This window comes from Geotrypetes seraphini, chromosome 2 (assembly GCF_902459505.1).
Source record: "Geotrypetes seraphini chromosome 2, aGeoSer1.1, whole genome shotgun sequence".
NCBI lineage: Eukaryota > Metazoa > Chordata > Amphibia > Gymnophiona > Dermophiidae > Geotrypetes > Geotrypetes seraphini.
This window is the reverse complement of record NC_047085.1, coordinates 4,015,783-4,035,739: the sequence shown is the minus strand read 5'-3', so window position 1 is coordinate 4,035,739 and position 19,957 is coordinate 4,015,783. Positions and strand designations below refer to the sequence as shown.

The 19,957-nt window shown below is 44.3% G+C and overlaps 1 protein-coding gene across 4 annotated transcripts in view; it reads right to left on the bottom strand.

Moving 5' to 3' along the window:
• The window catches only part of HSF1 (heat shock transcription factor 1), a 260,811-nt gene that overhangs the window by 5,167 nt on the left and 235,687 nt on the right, over positions 1 to 19,957 (bottom strand). For all 4 annotated transcript variants that reach the window (XM_033934485.1, XM_033934483.1, XM_033934484.1 and 1 more), the window contains one exon: positions 4,175 to 4,241. In XM_033934485.1, the coding sequence (XP_033790376.1) occupies positions 4,175 to 4,241 (67 nt within the window). The remainder of the gene's footprint in view (positions 1 to 4,174; positions 4,242 to 19,957) is intronic.

Sequence of the window (19,957 nt, the reverse complement as noted above, 5' to 3'; positions counted from 1 at the left end):
CCCTGGCCAGCGATAGGGGACACAACAATTCCATGCTGCTGCGCGCCACTGCTGTCCAGGGCAAGCAATGGTTCTCACTGCGGATTCCAGCGGGACAACACAGCCTCCTGAAGAGGACACAATCGTGCTCGGGCCACGGACCTACATTGATCATCACCACCATGAGCCCCAGGATCTAGAGATACTGCCAGGCCGTCGGGGTCGGAATGGCCAGAAGGTCCCTGAGGACACTTCAAATCTTCTCCTGATGGGACACAGAGAGGAAAACTTTGTTCTGTCCCATGCGAAATTGGACCCTCAGGTACTCCAAATCCTGGTTGGGCTCCAAATGACTCTTTCGAAGGTTGATCACCCAGCCCAGACTCTGCAACAAGTAACTACCTGCTGCACCACCTGGATCCCCTCAGCCAGAAAGGGAGCCCTGATTAGCCAGTCATCCAGATATGGATGGACCAGGACACCTAGTGAGTGGAGATGCGCTGCCACTACCAAAGGGAAGAGCCGCAAACTGGAAGTGCTGCTCTAGGATGTCAAACCGCAGAAACTTTCTGTGCTCCAGAAAGATAGGGATATGGAGATATGCCTCCATGAGGTCCAGGGAAGCCAGAAACTCCCCCGACGCTACCAAAGCAATGACAGAACGAACCGTCTCCATGCGGAAGCGTGGCACCTTCAGCGCCGCATTGACCTCTTTGAGATCCAGAATCGGTCTCCAATCTTCAGAGCCTTTCTTTGGAACGATGAAGTATATCAAGTATCTCTCTGAGCTCAAGTCGCCCTCTGGCACGGGCTCAATTGCTGCAAGATCTAACAGTCTGTGGACCATGACCTGCACCTGAAGCGCTTTCCCGGGGTGGCTTGCAGGGGAATCCAGAGAGTACTCGGACAGAGAAACTCCAATTTGAGCCCGTCACGGAGAACCTCCCATTCCTCCAGGAAGGCCGACAGCCGCCCCCAGTGCATGGGAGAGAGGCCTAGGGTCAGAACTGTTTCCTAGGGGAAGCTGTTGGACATCTGTTTAAGGACTGCTGATGGCCAGATACCCCGAAGCACAGCCTAGAAGAAGGGTACTTCTGTCCTGAAGAGGGGGCTCTGAAGTACCGGTGAGGATGTCGAAACGAACGAAAATTAGAACGCCCCGGACTCCTGGTGGGATGGAACCTGTTCACTTGCAAAGCCTTGGGTTTGCGGTCTTGTACGCTCGCCATAAGGTCATCCAGACCCTGGCCGAACAGAAGATGATTCTTAAAGGGCAACTAGCTCAAGGTGGCCTTAGAAGAGGAGTCCCCAGACCACTGCCTGATACACAGAATCCTCTGGGTGGACACTGAATAAGCGCCCAGGTTGGTGAAAACTTTCAATATATCTTATAAGGCGTCAGCCAGAGAAAATCTAAATCATGCAGCTCCACAGTATCAGGGTCATGGCGTAGTTTGGAGTGGCATGCCCAAGTAATGAAGGAAGAGGCTGTCGCCGCCTTGACACTGGCTGCAGCCGAATCAAACAGGCGTTTAAGAATGAAATCCACATGCCTGAACATCCTTCAGAACCACCCCTCCATCAGTAGGGAGGGAAGTATGCTTGGTGACCTGAGCCACAGCTGAATCCACCTTCAACTAAGCAAAGCACTTGGTAAAACCGACTGCCATGGGGTAAAGCCTAGCCATGGCCTGAGCGCATTTCATGGGGCCCTCCAGGTTATCCCAAATCTCCGCCAGGATATGAACCACATCAGGGTTATCAGGAAAGGAGGCAGTTAGCAAACTCTGATCACTCATGAGAAATTTTCGCCTGGACTGGCTGATCTGGCTGCAGCTTTAATTCCTGTAGAGAATTCCATAATGAGGTCCTCCAAACAAGCAGGATTGTAGAACCTGCGTACCGTGGGATCGTCAGCCAGGTCCCGGGACCCACATGGATCCTGTTCATGGAGCTCTGCCAGGACTGACATATCTGCGGACGCTGCCAAACCTTCCCGTGAAAGCAGAGGGATTGAAAGAGTGCCTGACACAATCGCGGGCATCACCATTTTCTGCTCCAGGGTCCCCGTCAGGGAACAAAGCAAAAGACCCAGATCCAGCAGAGGCATAGCTCTCACGAATGGCCCATATGTCAGTGGGGTGACCATAGGCATGGACTTAACTAAGAATACCTGATAGAGCATATTCATAAATTCTGGAGGAAAAAGGTCTCCCGCGGTGAGAGCTGCCTTGTGTACCTCAGACTTAGAATGCTTGGAAGACTTATGAGGCTTTTCTCTGGAATCTCGCGTTCGCCGATATGCCACCAGCACTCTTCCGAGAGTCCCCAGGCGCGATTTTTGTAGAAATTGGGGCAGAAGACTCAAGCAGGGTCTCCCTGGAGATGGAAGGCACCGCATCCGTGCAAACTTCACTCCCCTTGTGGGCCGCAGCGCACATGGAACATGACTGCACATCCGACAGCCATTTACCGCAAACAAGGCATGAATCCTTCTCATCCCGACCTGAGGAGGCCATCTGTGAAGTTTTGGAGTAAAAACGACGCTTCTAGCTATGAAAAATAGTTTTATTAAAATCAGGAAAAATCCAAGATAGCCACTGCAGGTGCCGATTTTGCATAAAAATAGTCCAGGAAAAAACAGGAATCTCTAAAAAAACAAAAACGGCAATTTGGAGATTTTAGAGGTGGGAAGGGGTAAGGCATGCAGGGAAACCACCCAAAACCCCCTTTCTAAGACCCCCCCAAAATTGTAAAACAGGCTGTCAGTCTGTTACTCATTGTTCCATTGTGCTGAATGGGACAAAATGCAGGCACTGCTCGAACAGCATAAGTAGGGAGATCTAAAGCCTCAAGAAACTGGAAAGCCAGATTTCAAGTCTTCTGACTGCCCCACTAGCCCGACCACCACAGCTGGTGACCTCCACCACCCTCTGATATGTCGTGCAACCACCTGGCGGAGGCATGCAATCCGGCTCCAATCCCAGTCGCGCCTCCACAGAAGCACTCAGCCTGTGCTACACCCACTAGTGGACGAACCTGGGGTGAGCTAACTCCCGATCCTGGAGCCCAATCTAACTTGCAGGCTGCACAGGGAGCTTACTGCAGAGCAGGGAACCCCTACAGAAGCAGACGTTCTCCAACAGTCTGCAACCTCCTGCTGCAAGGATGTTCCTGCAGGGAACGTCCACAGCACGAGAGCAAACCCAGGAAGGAAATGCTAAATACTGAAAACTATCAAAAGAAACACAAGCAGAAGAAATAAGCTCCTACAGGCTGGCCTTTAGGAAAGCAAGACTGGTGTCCAAGGGGCATGCTCCAGGTTATGCTATTAGAGAGAGGAGTTAAAACTTCGATCATCTGAGGCATCCTACAGTGCCTGGTGGCAAGGGATGCATAAACCCACTGGTCCTGGAATAAAAGGGGATTGTAGAAGAACAGATGAATATGCAAGGTTCAGGGCAACCCTAACCCTCTTTCACATGCACTGCAGTCTTTTGCAGCCACACCTCACTCTGCTCTTCATATAAGGACAGCTTCTAGAGGCTTTGCTCGTTGATAATAGGTCCACTTTTTAATGCAAAATTCTAACTCCAACATGTTTTGCATATTTATTAGATGCTTCAAGAAGAAGGGCTGTCTACTGTGCACACCTAGTACTGATATCCTAATATTAGGTCTATTGTTCAACAGCTGTATAAATTTCCCTTTTTTGAGGTACATGAAAGTGACCATCTCTCCTCCCCTTCCTTAGCCAAGGTTTTCAGAGCCACAGCCACCTGAAAATACTGCCTTCAGAATCAGACACAATGTTTGAGAGGCAGTCTCACCAATGTCTTTTAAAGGGCATTATCTATACAAGCTTTCCCTATGCCCTCCCAGCTTCCCTTCGTTCTGGCCACTGCCTTGTTGCTACCTTGAGATTATCAGAAATATCACTTCAAAGTCTCTCTCCTGATTAATGCACATCAGAATCTCACCTGCACCCACGAGACCCCTGAACCTCCTTTTATTCCTCAAGGAGGAAAACCAGAAGCCCAGAAATCAATTTCCAAAATTCCACTGATTTTATGTCTGCTTTTGAAATGTCACCCCCATTAATCCACTAAATTGAAACTTCGAAAGCTAACACCTGAGAACCAGATTTCTTACCAGACACACAAACCTCTAATCACAATCAATTTTAATGTCTTACCAGTATCTTTTGAACTGTTCTCATTTTCTGCTGATTTCTGTTCCTGCAGTGAGAGCAGATCCTGTATCTGAGAGAGGAAGAGACAGACAGAGAGACAGACATTAATTTACAGACAGACAGCTCCCAGAAGGGCCCAACCATTCGGTCCAACAGAAGAAAGGTCTGTGGCCTGCTATGAGAAAAACTTTGGGCAATGCTGTCAAGGCCGCCACTGCTACAACCATGGGACACAGATCTACAAACATTTTCAACAGCCACCTATTTCCAACAAGCTCAAATATACAGAGCTATATCTGGGCCCAGCAGCAAACCCACAAACATTACTGAGTGCACATTAAAGATAAATCATGCAAAGTACCTCTTCTATTGCCACCCAAACACCCACCTCCCTGCCCACCACCATGAGGACCTTTCCCAAGTAGCGTAAGTTCTAATGAGAGGGCTCCTCATAGCTGGGGTGACAGTGGGATTACCCCTCTCTTTCTCAAAGCACATCACCTCCCACTGATGGGCTAAAGTCTCCCAGAAGGACTATTTAAGCTGAGGGGATGCCTAATCTACTTTCAAGATATTTACAGTAAGTATATATTGTTTGCTAATGACTTGCTATAGGACAACAATTAATCTATTACCCACCTGCAGATATAAATTATGTGCATGACAGAAGAGCGGGACTTGGGTGTGATTGTATGTGATCATCTTAAGGTGGCCAAACTGGTTGAAAAGGTGACGGCAAAAGCTAGAAGGATGCTAGATTGATAGGGAGAGGTATGGCTAGTAGGAAAAAGGAGATATTGATGCCCCTGTATAAGACTTTGGTGAGACCTCATTTAGAATATTGTGTACAATTCTGGAGGCCCCACCTTCAAAAAGATATAAAAAGGATGACGTCTGTCCAGAGGAAGGTTACTAAAATGGTGTGTGGTCTTCATCATAAGGTGTATAAGGACAGTCTTAAAGATCTCAATCTGTATACTTTGGAGGAAAGGTGGGAGAGGGGAGATATGATAGCGACGTTTAAATACCTACGTAATATAAATGTGCATGAGTTGAGTCTCTTTCACCTGAAAGGAAACTTTGCAATGAGAGGGCACAGGATGAAGTTAAGAGGTGATAGGCTCCGGAGTAATCTAAAGAAATACTTTTTTATAGAAAGGGTGGTAGATGTGTGGAATAGTCTCCCAGAAAAGGTGGTGGAGACAGAGACTGTATCTGAATTCAAAAGGGCCTGGGATAGGCACGTGGGATCTCTCGGAGAGAGAAAGAGATAATGATTACTGCGGATAAGCATACTAGATGGGCCATGTGGACTTTATCTGCCGTCATGTTTCTATGTTTAATTGACTTGTGAAAAATCTCTCTCCACAACTAACTCATGTTACATTTTATAGTTTTTTCAGTACTTGATAATATCACCTGTGGCAGCTCTTTCTCAGCTGTTTATAACACAACCCCCCCCCCCCCAGTTAAAAACGCACACAGACAGAAAGAGTAAAAAAGCAATGGAAAATTACAAATCAGTTGAAAATGAGAAACTGGACAGAAGTTGTGTATTACTTGGCTCTGACAATAGAACCAATGTGAAGTATTACATTAGGATTAGATTAAATTGACAAAAGCGTCCAAGAGGAGGTATGTTTTAAGATCTATCTTGAATGCCTGAAAAAATGTTTCCAGTGGGGTGGGGTGGGAAAAAACAACAAAACGACAGATTAGGTTCTTACCTCATTAATCTGGGTTCTGTTAGGATACACAGAAGTCTGAACTGTAGCTGTTGAATTCCATTTCCTACGAACTGCAGAAGGATCTTTGTTTAAGAACTTGAAACTCCTCCCCTTCTGCAGTGGAGAACAGCTCCCTTCTCAGTTGGTACCAAAGCAATCGAACTCCTCTGAAATATAAGAAAAGATCCTACTATTCTTTTCTCATTGATCCTCTTAGTCCTTTTACTTTTCTCCCATATTGTAGTTTTCCCCACTTTCCTGTTCGTTCTTAGTACGTTTATTTTGTGTTTTGTGTCTGTCTGAGTAAACATCTAGCTTGGCCAAACCCATAGGCTGAAAGACAGGCAGACAAAGTTCCTGATTTACATGGAAGGAACTGTGTGCAGTGAAACACCAGATTCTGTGAAACGAAGAAATGGTTCCCTGCAGGAGAGGTCCTGCAATTCTAAGATTCTTCTCACCAATACTATGGCACCAAAAACACTGTCTTGACCATAAGGTCTAGAAGGGTAGCCCCAAAAGAGGTCCTTCAAGACCACATTAAGATCCCAAAAAAGAAAGGTCTGCACAAAGGGGGTTTCAGCCTGACAGTCCCCTTCAAAACAGAGAGTCCCCTTCAAGCTGGAGTCCCCTTCAAGCTGACAGTCCCCTTCAAGCTGGAATCGCTATGGGTTAAAATACCAGGTAGAAAGGGACATGAAATAAAAATGGGCCTATACTATTGTCCACCTGGGCAAACCGGAGATATCGATAAGGAAATGGAAGCCGAGATGAAACAAGAATGCAAAAACGGTTGCACAGTTATTATGGGAGACTTCAACTACCCCGGGATAGACTGGAGTCTTGGAAACTCAAAATGCGCTAGGGAAACAGAATTCCTGGAGGCTACACAAGATTGCTTCATGGAGCAGCTTGTTAGAGAACCGACGAGAGGAAATGCCACTTTGGATCTAATCCTAAATGGGTTAATGGGACCTGCAAAGGAAGTGGAAATGGTGGGACCGTTGGGAAACAGTGACCATAACATGATCAAGTTCAAGGTTGAAGCAGAAATACCAAAAGGAAAGAGAACCATGGCGACAACTTTCAACTTCAGAAAAGGAAACTATGAAGCAATGAGGAAAATGGTAAGGAAGAAACTTAGGAACACTTCCAAGAAATGGAGGATAGTAGAACATGCCTGGTCTTTTTTCAAGGACACGGTGAGTGAGGCGCAAAATCTGTACATCCCCAGATTCAGAAAGGGGAGCAAAAAGAGTCGAATAAAGGACCCGATATGGATGACTAAAATAGTGAAGGAAGCGATAAGTAATAAGAAAAATTCATTCAGGAGATGGAAAAAGGACAAAACTGAAGGAAACTGGATAGAGCACAGGAAGTATCAAAAAGAATGTCACCGTGTGGTTCGAAAAGCCAAAAGAGAGTATGAAGAGAAGTTAGCCAGGGAGACTCGAAATTTCAAACCGTTCTTCAGATATGTTAAAGGGAAACAGCCAGCTAGGGAGGAGGTGGGACCGCTGAATGATGGAGTCAGGAAGGGAGTAGTGAAGGAGGAGAAAGAAGTCGCGGAAAGACTGAACATGTTCTTTTCGTCTGTATTTACAAACGAAGACACAACCAACATACCGGAACCTGAGCAATTCTTCAATGGAAATCAAGCAGAAAAATTAACATTCATGGAAGTGAGCCTTGAAGATGTGCGCAGGCAGATAAACTAAAAATTGACAAATCTCCAGGTCTGGACGGAATCCATCCAAGGGTTCTGAAAGAACTAAAGGAGGAGATAGCAGAACTACTGCAGCAGATATGCAATCTATCCCTGAAAACAGGCGTGATCCCGGAGGATTGGAAGACGGCCATCACCACGCCCATCTTTAAAAAGGGATCAAGAGGTGACCTGGGAAACTACAGACCGGTGAGTCTGACCTCGGTTCCCGGAAAAATGGCGGAAGCACTGATAAAAGAAAACATCGATGATCACTTGGAAAGAAACAAACTTCTGATAACCAGCCAACATGGTTTCTGCAGGGGGAGATTGTGCCTAACCAACTTACTACACTTCTTCGAAGGAATTACATAGTAACATAGTAGATGACGGCAGATAAAGACCCGAATGGTCCATCCAGTCTGCCCAACCTGATTCAATTTAAATTTTTTTTTTTTTTTTTTCTTAGCTATTTCTGGGCGAGAATCCAAAGCTTTTCCCGGTACTGTGCTTGGGTTCCAACTGCCGAAATCTCTGTTAAGACTTACTCCAGCCCATCTACACCCTCCCAGCCATTGAAGCCCTCCCCTGCCCATCCTCCTCCAAATGGCCATGCACAGACACAGACCGTACAAGTCTGCCCAGTAACTGGCCTAGTTCAATCTTTAATATTATTTTCTGATTCTAAATCTTCTGTGTTCATCCCACGCTTCTTTGAACTCAGTCACAGTTTTACTCTCCACCACCTCTCTCGGGAGCGCATTCCAGGCATCCACCACCCTCTCCGTAAAGTAGAATTTCCTAACATTGCCCCTGAATCTACCACCCCTCAACCTCAAATTATGTCCTCTGGTTTTACCATTTTCCTTTCTCTGGAAAAGATTTTGTTCTACGTTAATACCCTTTAAGTATTTGAACGTCTGAATCATATCTCCCCTGTCTCTCCTTTCCTCTAGGGTATACATATTCAGGGCTTCCAGTCTCTCCTCATACGTCTTCTGGCGCAAGCCTCCTATCATTTTCGTCGCCCTCCTCTGGACCGCCTCAAGTCTTCTTACGTCTTTCGCCAGATACGGTCTCCAAAACTGAACACAATACTCCAAGTGGGGCCTCACCAATGACCTGTACAGGGGCATCAACACCTTCTTCCTTCTACTGACTACGCCTCTCTTTATACACCCCAGAATCCTTCTGGCAGCAGCCACTGCCTTGTCACACTGTTTTTTCGCCTTTAGATCTTCGGACACTATCACCCCAAGGTCCCTCTCCCCGTCCGTGCATATCAGCTTCTCTCCTCCCAGCATATACGGTTCCTTCCTATTATTAATCCCCAAATGCATTACTCTGCATTTCTTTGCATTGAATTTTAGTTGCCAGGCATTAGACCATTCCTCTAACTTTTGCAGATCCTTTTTCATATTTTCCACTCCCTCTACGGTGTCTACTCTGTTACAAATCTTGGTATCATCTGCAAAAAGGCACACTTTTCCTTCTAACCCTTCAGCAATGTCACTTACATACATATTGAACAGGATTGGCCCCAGCACCGAACCCTGAGGGACTCCACTAGTCACCTTTCCTTCCTTCGAGCGACTTCCATTAACCACCACCCTCTGGCGTCTGTCCAACAGCCAGTTTCTGACCCAGTTCACCACTTTGGGTCCTAACTTCAGCCCTTCAAGTTTGTTCAACAGCCTCTTATGAGGAACTGTATCAAAGGCTTTGCTGAAATCCAAGTAAATTACATCTAGCATATGTCCTCGATCCAGCTCTCTGGTCACCCAATCAAAAAATTCAATCAGGTTCGTTTGGCACGATTTACCTTTTGTAAAGCCATGTTGCCTCGGATCCTGTAACCCATTAGATTCAAGAAAATATACTATCCTTTCTTTCAGCAACACTTCCATTATTTTTCCAACAACTGAAGTGAGGCTCACCGGCCTGTAGTTTCCTGCTTCATCCTTGTGACCACTTTTATGAATAGGGACCACATCTGCTCTCCTCCAATCCCCAGGAATCACTCCCGTCTCCAGAGATTTGTTGAACAAGTCTTTAATAGGACTCGCCAGAACCTCTCTGAGTTCCCTTAGTATCCTGGGATGGATCCCGTCTGGTCCCATCGCTTTGTCCACCTTCAGTTTTTCAAGTTGCTCATAAACACCCTCCTCCGTGAACGGCGCAGAATCTACTCCATTTTCTCGTGTAACTTTGCCGGACAATCTCGGTCCTTCTCCAGGATTTTCTTCTGTGAACACAGAACAGAAGTATTTGTTTAGCACATTTGCTTTCTCCTCATCACTCTCCACATATTTGTTCCCAGCATCTTTTAGCCTAGCAATTCCATTTTTTATCTTCCTCCTTTCACTAATAAATCTGAAAAAAATTTTATCTCCCTTTTTTACATTTTTAGCCATTTGTTCTTCCGCCTGTGCCTTCGCCAAACGTATTTCTCTCTTGGCTTCTTTCAATTTCACCCTGTAGTCCTTTCTGCTCTCCTCTTCTTGGGTTTTTTTATATTTCATGAACGCCAACTCTTTCGCCTTTATTTTCTCAGCCACTAGGTTGGAGAACCATATCGGCTTCCTTTTTCTCTTGTTTTTATTGATTTTCTTCACATAAAGGTCCGTAGCCATTTTTATCGCTCCTTTCAGCTTAGACCACTGTCTTTCCACTTCTCTTATGTCCTCCCATCCTAACAGCTCTTTCTTCAGGTACTTTCCCATTGCATTAAAGTCCGTACGTTTGAAATCTAGGACTTTAAGTATCGTGCGGCCGCTCTCCACTTTAGCCGTTATATCAAACCAAACCGTTTGATGATCGCTACTACCCAGGTGAGCACCCACTCGAACATTAGAGATACTCTCTCCATTTGTGAGGACCAGATCCAATATCGCTTTTTCCCTTGTGGGTTCCGTCACCATTTGTCTGAGCAGAGCCTCTTGAAAGGCATCCACAATCTCCCTACTTCTTTCCGATTCCGCAGACGGAACATTCCAGTCCTCATCCGGCAGGTTGAAATCTCCCAACAGCAGAACCTCCTCTTTCCTTCCAAACTTTTGGATATCCACAATCAGATCCTTATCAATTTGCTGCGATTGAGTCGGAGGTCTGTAGACTACACCCACGTAGATAGAAGTTCCATCTTCTCTTTTCAGAGCAATCCATATCGCTTCTTCCTCTCCCCAGGTCCCTTGCATTTCGGTCGCTTGGATATTGATCTTTACATAGAGAGCTACTCCTCCACCTTTATGACCATCTCTGTCCTTCCTAAAAAGATTATATCCCAGTATGTTTGCATCCCATCCATGTGATTCAAACAGATGGACAGAGGTGACCCCATAGACATCATATACCTTGATTTCCAAAAAGCCTTTGACAAGGTGCCTCATGAACGATTACTCCGGAAACTAAAGAACCATGGGGTGGACGGAGACGTACATAGATGGATCAGAAACTGGTTGGCAGGTAGGAAACAAAGGGTAGGGTTGAAGGGATACTACTCTGACTGGAGGAGGGTCACGAGTGGAGTTCCGCAGGGCTCGGTGCTCGGGCCGCTGTTATTTAATATATTCATAAATGATCTAGAAATAGGGACGAAGTGTGAGATAATAAAATTTGCAGATGACACCAAACTATTTAGGGGAGCTCGGACTAAAGAGGACTGTGAGGAATTGCAAAGGGACTTGAACAAATTAGGAGAATGGGCGACAAAATGGCAAATGAAGTTTAACGTTGAGAAATGTAAAGTATTGCATGTGGGAAGCAGAAACCCGAGGTACAACTATACGATGGGAGGTATGGCATTGAATGAGAGTACCCAAGAGAGGGACTTGGGGGTAATGGTGGACAGGTCAATGAAGCCGACGGCACAGTGCGCAGCGGCCGCTAAGAGAGCGAATAGAATGCTAGGTATAATCAAGAAGGGTATTACAGCCAGGACGAAAGAAGTTATCCTGCCGCTGTATCGGGCGATGGTGCGCCCACACCTGGAATACTGTGTCCAGTTTTGGTCGCCATACCTTAAGAAGGATATGGCGTTACTCGAGAGAGTTCAGAGAAGAGCGACACGTCTGATAAAAGGGATGGAAACCTTTCATATGCTGAGAGATTGGAGAAACTGGGTCTCTTTTCCCTGGAGAAGAGGAGACTTAGAGGGGATATGATAGAGACTTGTAAGATCATGAGGGGCATAGAGAGAGTAGAGAGGGACAGATTCTTCAAACTTTCAAAAAATAAAAGAACAAGAGGCCATTCGGAAAAGTTGAAAGGGGACAGATTCAATATGAATGCCAGGAAGTTCTTCTTTACCCAACGTTTGGTGGACACTTGGAACGCGCTTCCAGAGGACGTTATAGGGCAGAATACAGTACTGGGATTTAAGAGAGGATTGGACATTTTCCTGCTGGAAAAGGGAATAGAAGGGTATAAATAGAGGATTAATGCTCAGGTCCTGGACCTGTTGGGCCGCCGCGTGAGAGGACTGCTGGGCAAGATGGACCTCAGGTCTGACCCAGCAGAGGCATTGCTTATGTTCTTATGAGAGACATCCAGGTTAGAAGTCAGAGACAGAAGGCCGCCCGAATGCAGGAGTTACCGGCTATCTGCACTTTGAGGGTCCAAATTGCAAGGCCCTTTTTGAGATCAGCTTGTAGAAAGGCAAGGATCACTGGCACGGGATCCCCCTCTGGCTTTACCTGCTCCTTGGCGCACCAAATAAAGAAACATTTAGGGGGAATAGCAACATGGAGGAACAGCAAGCTACCCTCCCTTGGAACACGAAGGTGAATCACAAATAATACAAAGAAAGATGAGCATATGACAATACAGAAACAATATTATATGTATACAGATGGTATAAATAGGTAAGATTCACATATATTTAAGCTCATGTATTGTAACATCACTACTGAAGCTCATGCAAACTGCTCAGAATTGACTCCCCAGTAATTAGTAGCAGTATAGAAGTTTCCAATAAACAAACAATAACTGAAAGGAATAACTGAGGAAAGTGCTGTGCCCCACAGCAGAAGGGGAGGAGTTTCAAGTTCTTAAAGAGAGAGAGATCCTTTTGCAGTTAGCAGGACATGGGAATCAACAACAGTTCTCACATTTTCTCACAGCAGACAAAAGGATCTAGAACTTCCAAACACACCTGGATAAACTACTTCAACAGGAACGACCGAGAAAAAAAAAATACTAGTGGTTGTTTAATCCTTCTAATCATGGAACTTTCTCCAAATTATACTAACACCACAAATTCACACATCTGTTTTAATAAAGAAAGGGTACTTATCTTTTCATGATATATAAAACGTTGGCTCCGAGTGTAGAAAGCTTCCATTCCATTTGAGAGTTTTCAATTTATGAGCAAGATTACTCGGCTTCTTGAAAAAGCTTTTGCAAAATATGGTCTGCATCAGGGCCAACATTTTATACAAGATCTGATAATTAAGTTTGCAATCTCATCCTAGAAAAAGTGCTAGTACCTCACTGCTGAATATCACTAGGGTCACCTTCGAAGTACTTCAAATTTCAAGTTTATTCATGGCTTGATATACTAACCATCACATGTATCTGGGAAGCTATGCAACAACACCAGCGCCTAATCCACCTTACAAATTATTCAAAATGCTTCTATTAAATTAATAACAAAATCTAAAAAATTTGATCATGTGACACCACTCCTTAAAAAGGCTCATTGGCTTCCAGTCATTCATAGAATTACGCATAAATTATGTACAATTATTTTCAAAACATTAGAAAATATGACTCTAGCATTTTTATTTAGGTTACTTATCCCATATTCAGTTAAAAGAACCTTACGATCTAGTGAACGGAACCTTTTATCAATTCCTTCGTTAAAGATTATTAGTACAAGAAGACAATTTATCTTCTCATGTACAGCTCCCCAGATTTGGAATGCGCTTCCCATGTTTTTACGGGAGGAGAAGGTGTTTGGGAAATTTAAAAGCGAATTAAAAACCTTTCTGTTTAAAGATGCATTTGCAAATTAATTAAATTTTATTATAAAGTGTTATTTTAGTGAATTATTCTGCTTTTTTTGTTTTTTCAACTTCCTTTTGTATTTTCCCTGTATGTTCTTTCTTTACTATAAAAAATGTATTTCATCCCCTCTTACCTTTTGTTTATATTATAATTAATTACGTGTATGTAGTGTTTTTGTTTCCTTATGGATGTATATTTTATTGTACATCCCTTAGAAATCCGATTAAGCGATTGAACAAGCCAATTAATAAACTTGAAACTTGAATGCCCATCAGAGCTGTCATCGTATTATCCTCAATGTACTGAATGTCATCAAAATGTCTTCTTTTCAATATTTATTTTATCTTCAGGTAAAGAAAAAGTAATTGGTGGCCAGATCAGGTGAGTAGGGAGGGTGTTCCAATAAGGTTATTTGTTTTCTGGCTAAAATCTCCCTCACAGACATTACCGTGTGACAGTTGTGCTGACTGCTGAAGTAATAAGAAACCAAAACAGTTTTAGGACATCAAGTAATTTTTCTAACCCAGTGATCTACAAAAATTGTGTAATGGAAGCTTGGCCCTTTGGTTTGAAAAGCAAGGGAATAACTACAGAAAATCAGACAAGTGGTTCGACAACGAACTACTCCTACTCAAAAGGCAATGCAGACAACTAGAAATAAAATGGAGAAAAAGCATCCAGGAATCCACAAAAACAGCATGGAAAATGATGAATCAAAAATACAAACAAAAACTGAAAGAAAAAAGAAAGACATACTACACAAAGCAAATAGGAGAAGGATCCCAAGACACAAAAAAGCTATTCCAGCTACTAAAAGATCTCACAGACACCACACCCTACCTAGCCAACAGCAACTCCCCCCCTCCTTCAGCCACCCTCTTAGCCACATACTTCAAAAGCAAGATCGCAAACATCAGCGCCACGTTCAATGGAATTCCCACTCACACAGAAGAGACCTCATTTTCCCCCCCAGAGAAAGAATCAGTTGCAGCAGACAGAACCTGGACCCATTTCGCACCCATACAATGGTCAGACTTCAACAAACTATATAATAAATACAGCCACACAGCCTGTGACCTTAACCACTGCCCCCCATACCTATTGAAAACCTCAAGTACACTATTCCGCTCCCTGCTCCTACAATGGATACAATCTTCACTCACAGATGGACTTTTCCCAAAAGACCTCAACAAAATCATCATAACTCCGATACTAAAAGACCCCAAAGCAACAACGGACCAATCATCCAACTACAGATCCATAGCCTCAATCCCATTGTACATCAAGCTGATGGAAGGCCTCATAGCTAAAACCCTAACCTCATACCTAGAAAATCACAACTTACTCCACCCCACAGTCTGGCTTCAGAACCAACTACAGCACTGAGACCCTACTAGGAACATTCATGGACACAGCTAGACAACATCTCAGTACAGGCAAGAAAATCCTGATCATACAACTAGACCTCTCCGCAGCCTTTGACCTGGTAGAAACATAGAAAAAAGCAGCAGAAAAGGGCTATAGCCCACCAAGTCTGCCCATTCCAAGTATCCCCTCCCCTGAATTTAGTCCCTTAAAAATCCCACGTGAGTATCCCATTTTCTCTTAAAATCCATCATGCTGCTGGCCTTTATCACCTGGAGTGGGAGTCTGTTCCAATGATCCACTACTCTTTCGGTGAAGAAGTACTTCCTGGAGTCGCCATGAAACTTCCCTCCCCTGATTTTCAGCGGATGCCCTCTGGTGGTCGAGGGTCCCATGAGCCAGAAGATATCATCTTCTGACTCGATGCGTCCCATGATGTACATATATGTTTCAATCATATCTCCCCATTCTCTTCTTTCCTCAAGTGAGTACAGCCGCAATTTTTTAAATCTTTCTTCATACGTGAGATCCTTGAGCCCCAAGACCGTCCTGGTGGCCGTTCGCTGAACCGACTCGATCCTCACACGTCCTTTCGGTAGTGTGGTCTCCAAAACTGAACACAGTACTCCAAGTGAGGCCTCACCATGGCTCTGTACAACGGCATCATAACTTCAGGTCTCCTGCTGACGAAACCTCTGCGGATACACCCCATCATTTGTCTTGCCTTGGAGGAAGCCTTCTCCACTTGATTGGCAACCTTCATGTCCTCACTAATGATCACCCCTAGGTCGCGTTCCGCCGTGGTCCTAACCAAGGTCTCACCATTTAGTACATAAGTTCTACGCGGGTTTCACTTACCCAGGTGCATTATCTTACATTTTTTAGCATTGAAGCCTAGCTGCCAAGTAGTTGACCATTGTTCCAGCAACAGTAGGTCGTGTGTCATATTATCAGGTAATAAGCTTTTGCCTACTATGTTGCAAAGTTTGATGTCGTCGGCGAACAGTGATACCCTTCCTCTAAGTCCTTGCGTCATATCTCTTATGAATAAGTTAAATAGGACCGAGCCCTGCGGCACTCCACTGATCACGTCCGATGCTTCGGATGGGATACCGTTCACCACCACCTTCTGAAGTCTACCGCTCAGCCAATCCCCAACCCATGTAGTTAGAGTGTCTCCTAATCCTATCGATTTCAGCTTGTTCAGTAATCTTCGATGAGGGACGCTATCAAATGCTTTACTGAAGTCCAAATATACCACGTCTAGTGACTCTCCGGCGTCCAGTTGTCTAGTAACCCAGTCAAAAAAGCTAATCAGATTAGATTGGCAGGATCTACCCTGGGTGAACCCGTGTTGGTGTGGATCACGCAGTTTTTCTTCATCTAGGATTGTGTCAGGATTCTGTTTGATCAGTGTTTCCATGAGTTTACACACTATAGACGTGAGACTCACTGGTCTGTAGTTTGCTGTCTCTGTCCTGCAGCCCTTTTTGTGGAGTGGGATTACGTTGGCGGTTTTCCAGTCCAAGGGGACCCTTCCTGTGCTTAGGGAAAGACTGAAAAGAACAGATAATGGTTCTGCCAGGACTTCCCTTAACTTCCTGAGCATTCTGGGGTGTAGGTTATCCGGTCCCATGGCTTTGTTTACTTTGAGTCTTGATAGTTTGTCATAGACGCTACTGGGCGTAAATTCGAAATCTTGAAACGGGTCTTTCTGGTTATCTCCCGTCTGCAGCTGTAGACCAGCTCCCGGCGCTTCGCGGGTGAACACTGAACAGAAGTATTTTTTTAGTAGTTCTGCCTTCTCAGAATCTGATTCCGCAAAGTTACCGTCCAATTGTTTCAGGCGTACTATCCCATCTTTGTTTCTTTTCCTGTCACTAATATAGCTGAAGAAAGATTTATCCCCTTTCTTAATTTTCCGTGCTAGCTCTTCCTCCATTCGGAGTTTGGCTTCTCTGACTGCTGTTTTGACAGCTTTAGATCTGTCTAGATAGTCCTCTTTCGCCCCCTCTCTGCCTAAATGTTTGTAGGTGATAAATGCGTCTTTTTTCTGTTTAACTAGGTCTGAAATTTCTTTACTGAACCATTGGGGTCTTTTGTTTCTCCTGCGTTTACTCACTGTCTTTATGTATCAGTCTGTTGCTTCGTGTAGGATGGACTTCAGAGACGACCACATATCCTCCACATTGTCAGATATTGCTTGTTTATGTAGCTCCTGATGGACAAAATCTCCCATGCGGTTGAAGTCTGTGCCTCTAAAGTTGAGAACCCTTGTTGCTGTGTTTGTCTTAGGGAAACCTTTCTTGAGGTAGACCATGATATCCTCCTACAAACACTAGACTCCATAGCAATCTCAGGCAAGGTACTCTCATAGTTTAAAGGCTTCCTACAATCCAGAACCTACAGGGTTAAAACAAAGAAAGAAAAATCTGAAACATGGTCCAACCCCTGCGGAGTTCCCCAGGGATCACCTCTGTCTCCCACACTATTCAACCTATACATAGCTTCCCTCAGCAAATGCCTAGACAAACACGGCATAACCTCATACAGCTATGCAGATGACATCACCATTCTCCTCCCCTTCGACCATCCAGAGCCCACCACGACAGGCACAATACACAGAATACTCGAAACAGTAGCAACATGGATGACAGAACACAAACTAAAACTTAACTCTGACAAAACAAACTTCATCCTCCTAGAAAACAGCAAAACTTCAACCTTAACAAACCTAGTAATAAACTCGATCTCATACCCCATTCAACCCATGCTAAAACTTCTTGGAGTACTGATTGACAGAGGCTGTACCATGCAACCACAAATTAACAAAATAATAAAAGCATCATTCGCAACTATGAGAAACCTAAGACAAATTCAAAAATTCTTCGACAGGAAACAATTCCAACTTTTGGTACAATCTCTTATCCTTGGACTAATAGATTACTGCAACATATTATACCTCCCCTGCCCAGCGGCCATGATAAAGCAACTACAAACAATACAAAATACAGCCCTAAGACTCATCTACTCATTAAAAAAATATGACCACATCACAGAGGCATACCACGACTCACACTGGCTCCCAATACAAGCAAGAGTACACTTTAAATTCTATTGCCTACTATTCAAAGCTATTAACGGAGATAGCCCAACCTACTGGAACAACCGACTAATTCAAGCCACCTCAACCAGACACAGGAGAACCCACTCACTATTCACACACCCGCCAACCAAAAATGTCAAACGAAGAAAACTATATGATAACCTAATGGCCACCAGAGCAGCAAAACTAGACAGACAAATCACCAATCTGCTGTCTTCAACCACAGACTACAAAACCTTCAAAAAATAAACTAAAACTATACTTTTCAAAAAATACATAAAACCTATTTAACACGAGCAGTTGCTTCCCAAGCTCCACCTACCACACTGTCTACTCCTATCAAATCTAAAATGTTCAAATTACCCAACATGTATTACCTTAATTTCTCGACAATTCTTATATAATCCGCCTATATATCTTGTAACTTCATGACAATTCTTATGTAATCCGCTTTGAACCGCAAGGTAATAGTGGAATAGAAATCACTAATGTAATGTAATATCTCATAATAGAAGATAAATAGAAGCAGGTGTCACTATAACCCTGGTGTGTTAGTAGAGAACTTTATGAAATATTACTGGATAATATATTTAGAAAGAGAGAAGAGCCTGCAAGATGGAAAGCTAATTTTGCATCACAAAAAAAGGCAAAGTGCAGCAACATCAATATAGGATAAAAAAATATTAATTTTCCCATTGTCGTGATGCAAAAGTCATGAGTTTATTTATTTATTTAGATTTTTATCCCGTCCTCCCAGTAGCTCGGAATGGCCTACAAGCAAACATTCACAGTGGAATGCATTTGGACAGTACAAAGACTATACAGTAGTTTAAAAGTACAAGGACTATACGGCAATTTTAAGTACAGGTTAAGAATAGACTATTCAGTAATTTAAGTAGAGGTTCAGGATGGAGGAAGGAGGGGCCCAAGGCTCTCCAGAAGGTTCAGGGATGTGGTTGGCCAATGTTCAAAAAAGGCACGAAGGTTGAGGTCCGGCAGAGATTCAGGGAGCTCTATAAATTGTAAATTATTACGCCGGGCTCTGTTTTCTAGGTCCTCCAGGCGATCCTCCAGAGTCCCTAGGCGACGAAGCTGTGCAGCCTGCTCAGTTTCCACACCTCCCACGCGGTCCTCCAGTGTACTCACCCACTGCTGTAACTGAGCCAGGTCTCTACTCACACCCGCAAGAGCTCCAGCTTCGAATCAAGACGCTGCAATTTTTGGTCCAGCACCGATTCCATAACCTCCGCTGTCACCTCGGAAACCCAGGAAGATGCAACAGGAGGGCCCCCGGGACTCGAGGCATGCGCCATCTTGCCCTCCAAAACGTGGCTGCGATCCTTGTCTTTACAACGTGTTTTAAGGCAGATAAAAGATTTTTAATTCAAATTGGGAAATCCAATATGGCTGCTGTGGTAGCGATTTTAACACCAAAAACGACCCGGGAAAAGTAAATGAAAAAACCAAAAAACTAGCAATTTTAAGATTTCTTAGGTGGTGGAATCCAGAACTCTGCCCCCCCCCAAAAAAACCTCCCAAAACGCGATTTTTGAGAACTCTGAATTGATCTTACAGGCTTTCAGCCTGTTACTCACTGTGCCACGCTGTATGCTGGGAGTTGCAAAACAGAAGCTGCAAAAGCTTACAGGGAGATCCTCTGCCTCAAGAAGCCTGGAACCAGGACTGCCTGTTTCTTCTGACTGCTTCTCTGGCCCAACGCAACAGCCGGAGCCCTCCACCCCGCCCAGAACTCACATAAGTCAAAGGATGGAGGAACACAGTCAGCTCCAATCCTAGAAAAATCACCACGGAGTCACACAGCCTGCACTCAAACCCACTAGTGGCAAACCTGAGATGAGCAATGCTCCCAAATGAAC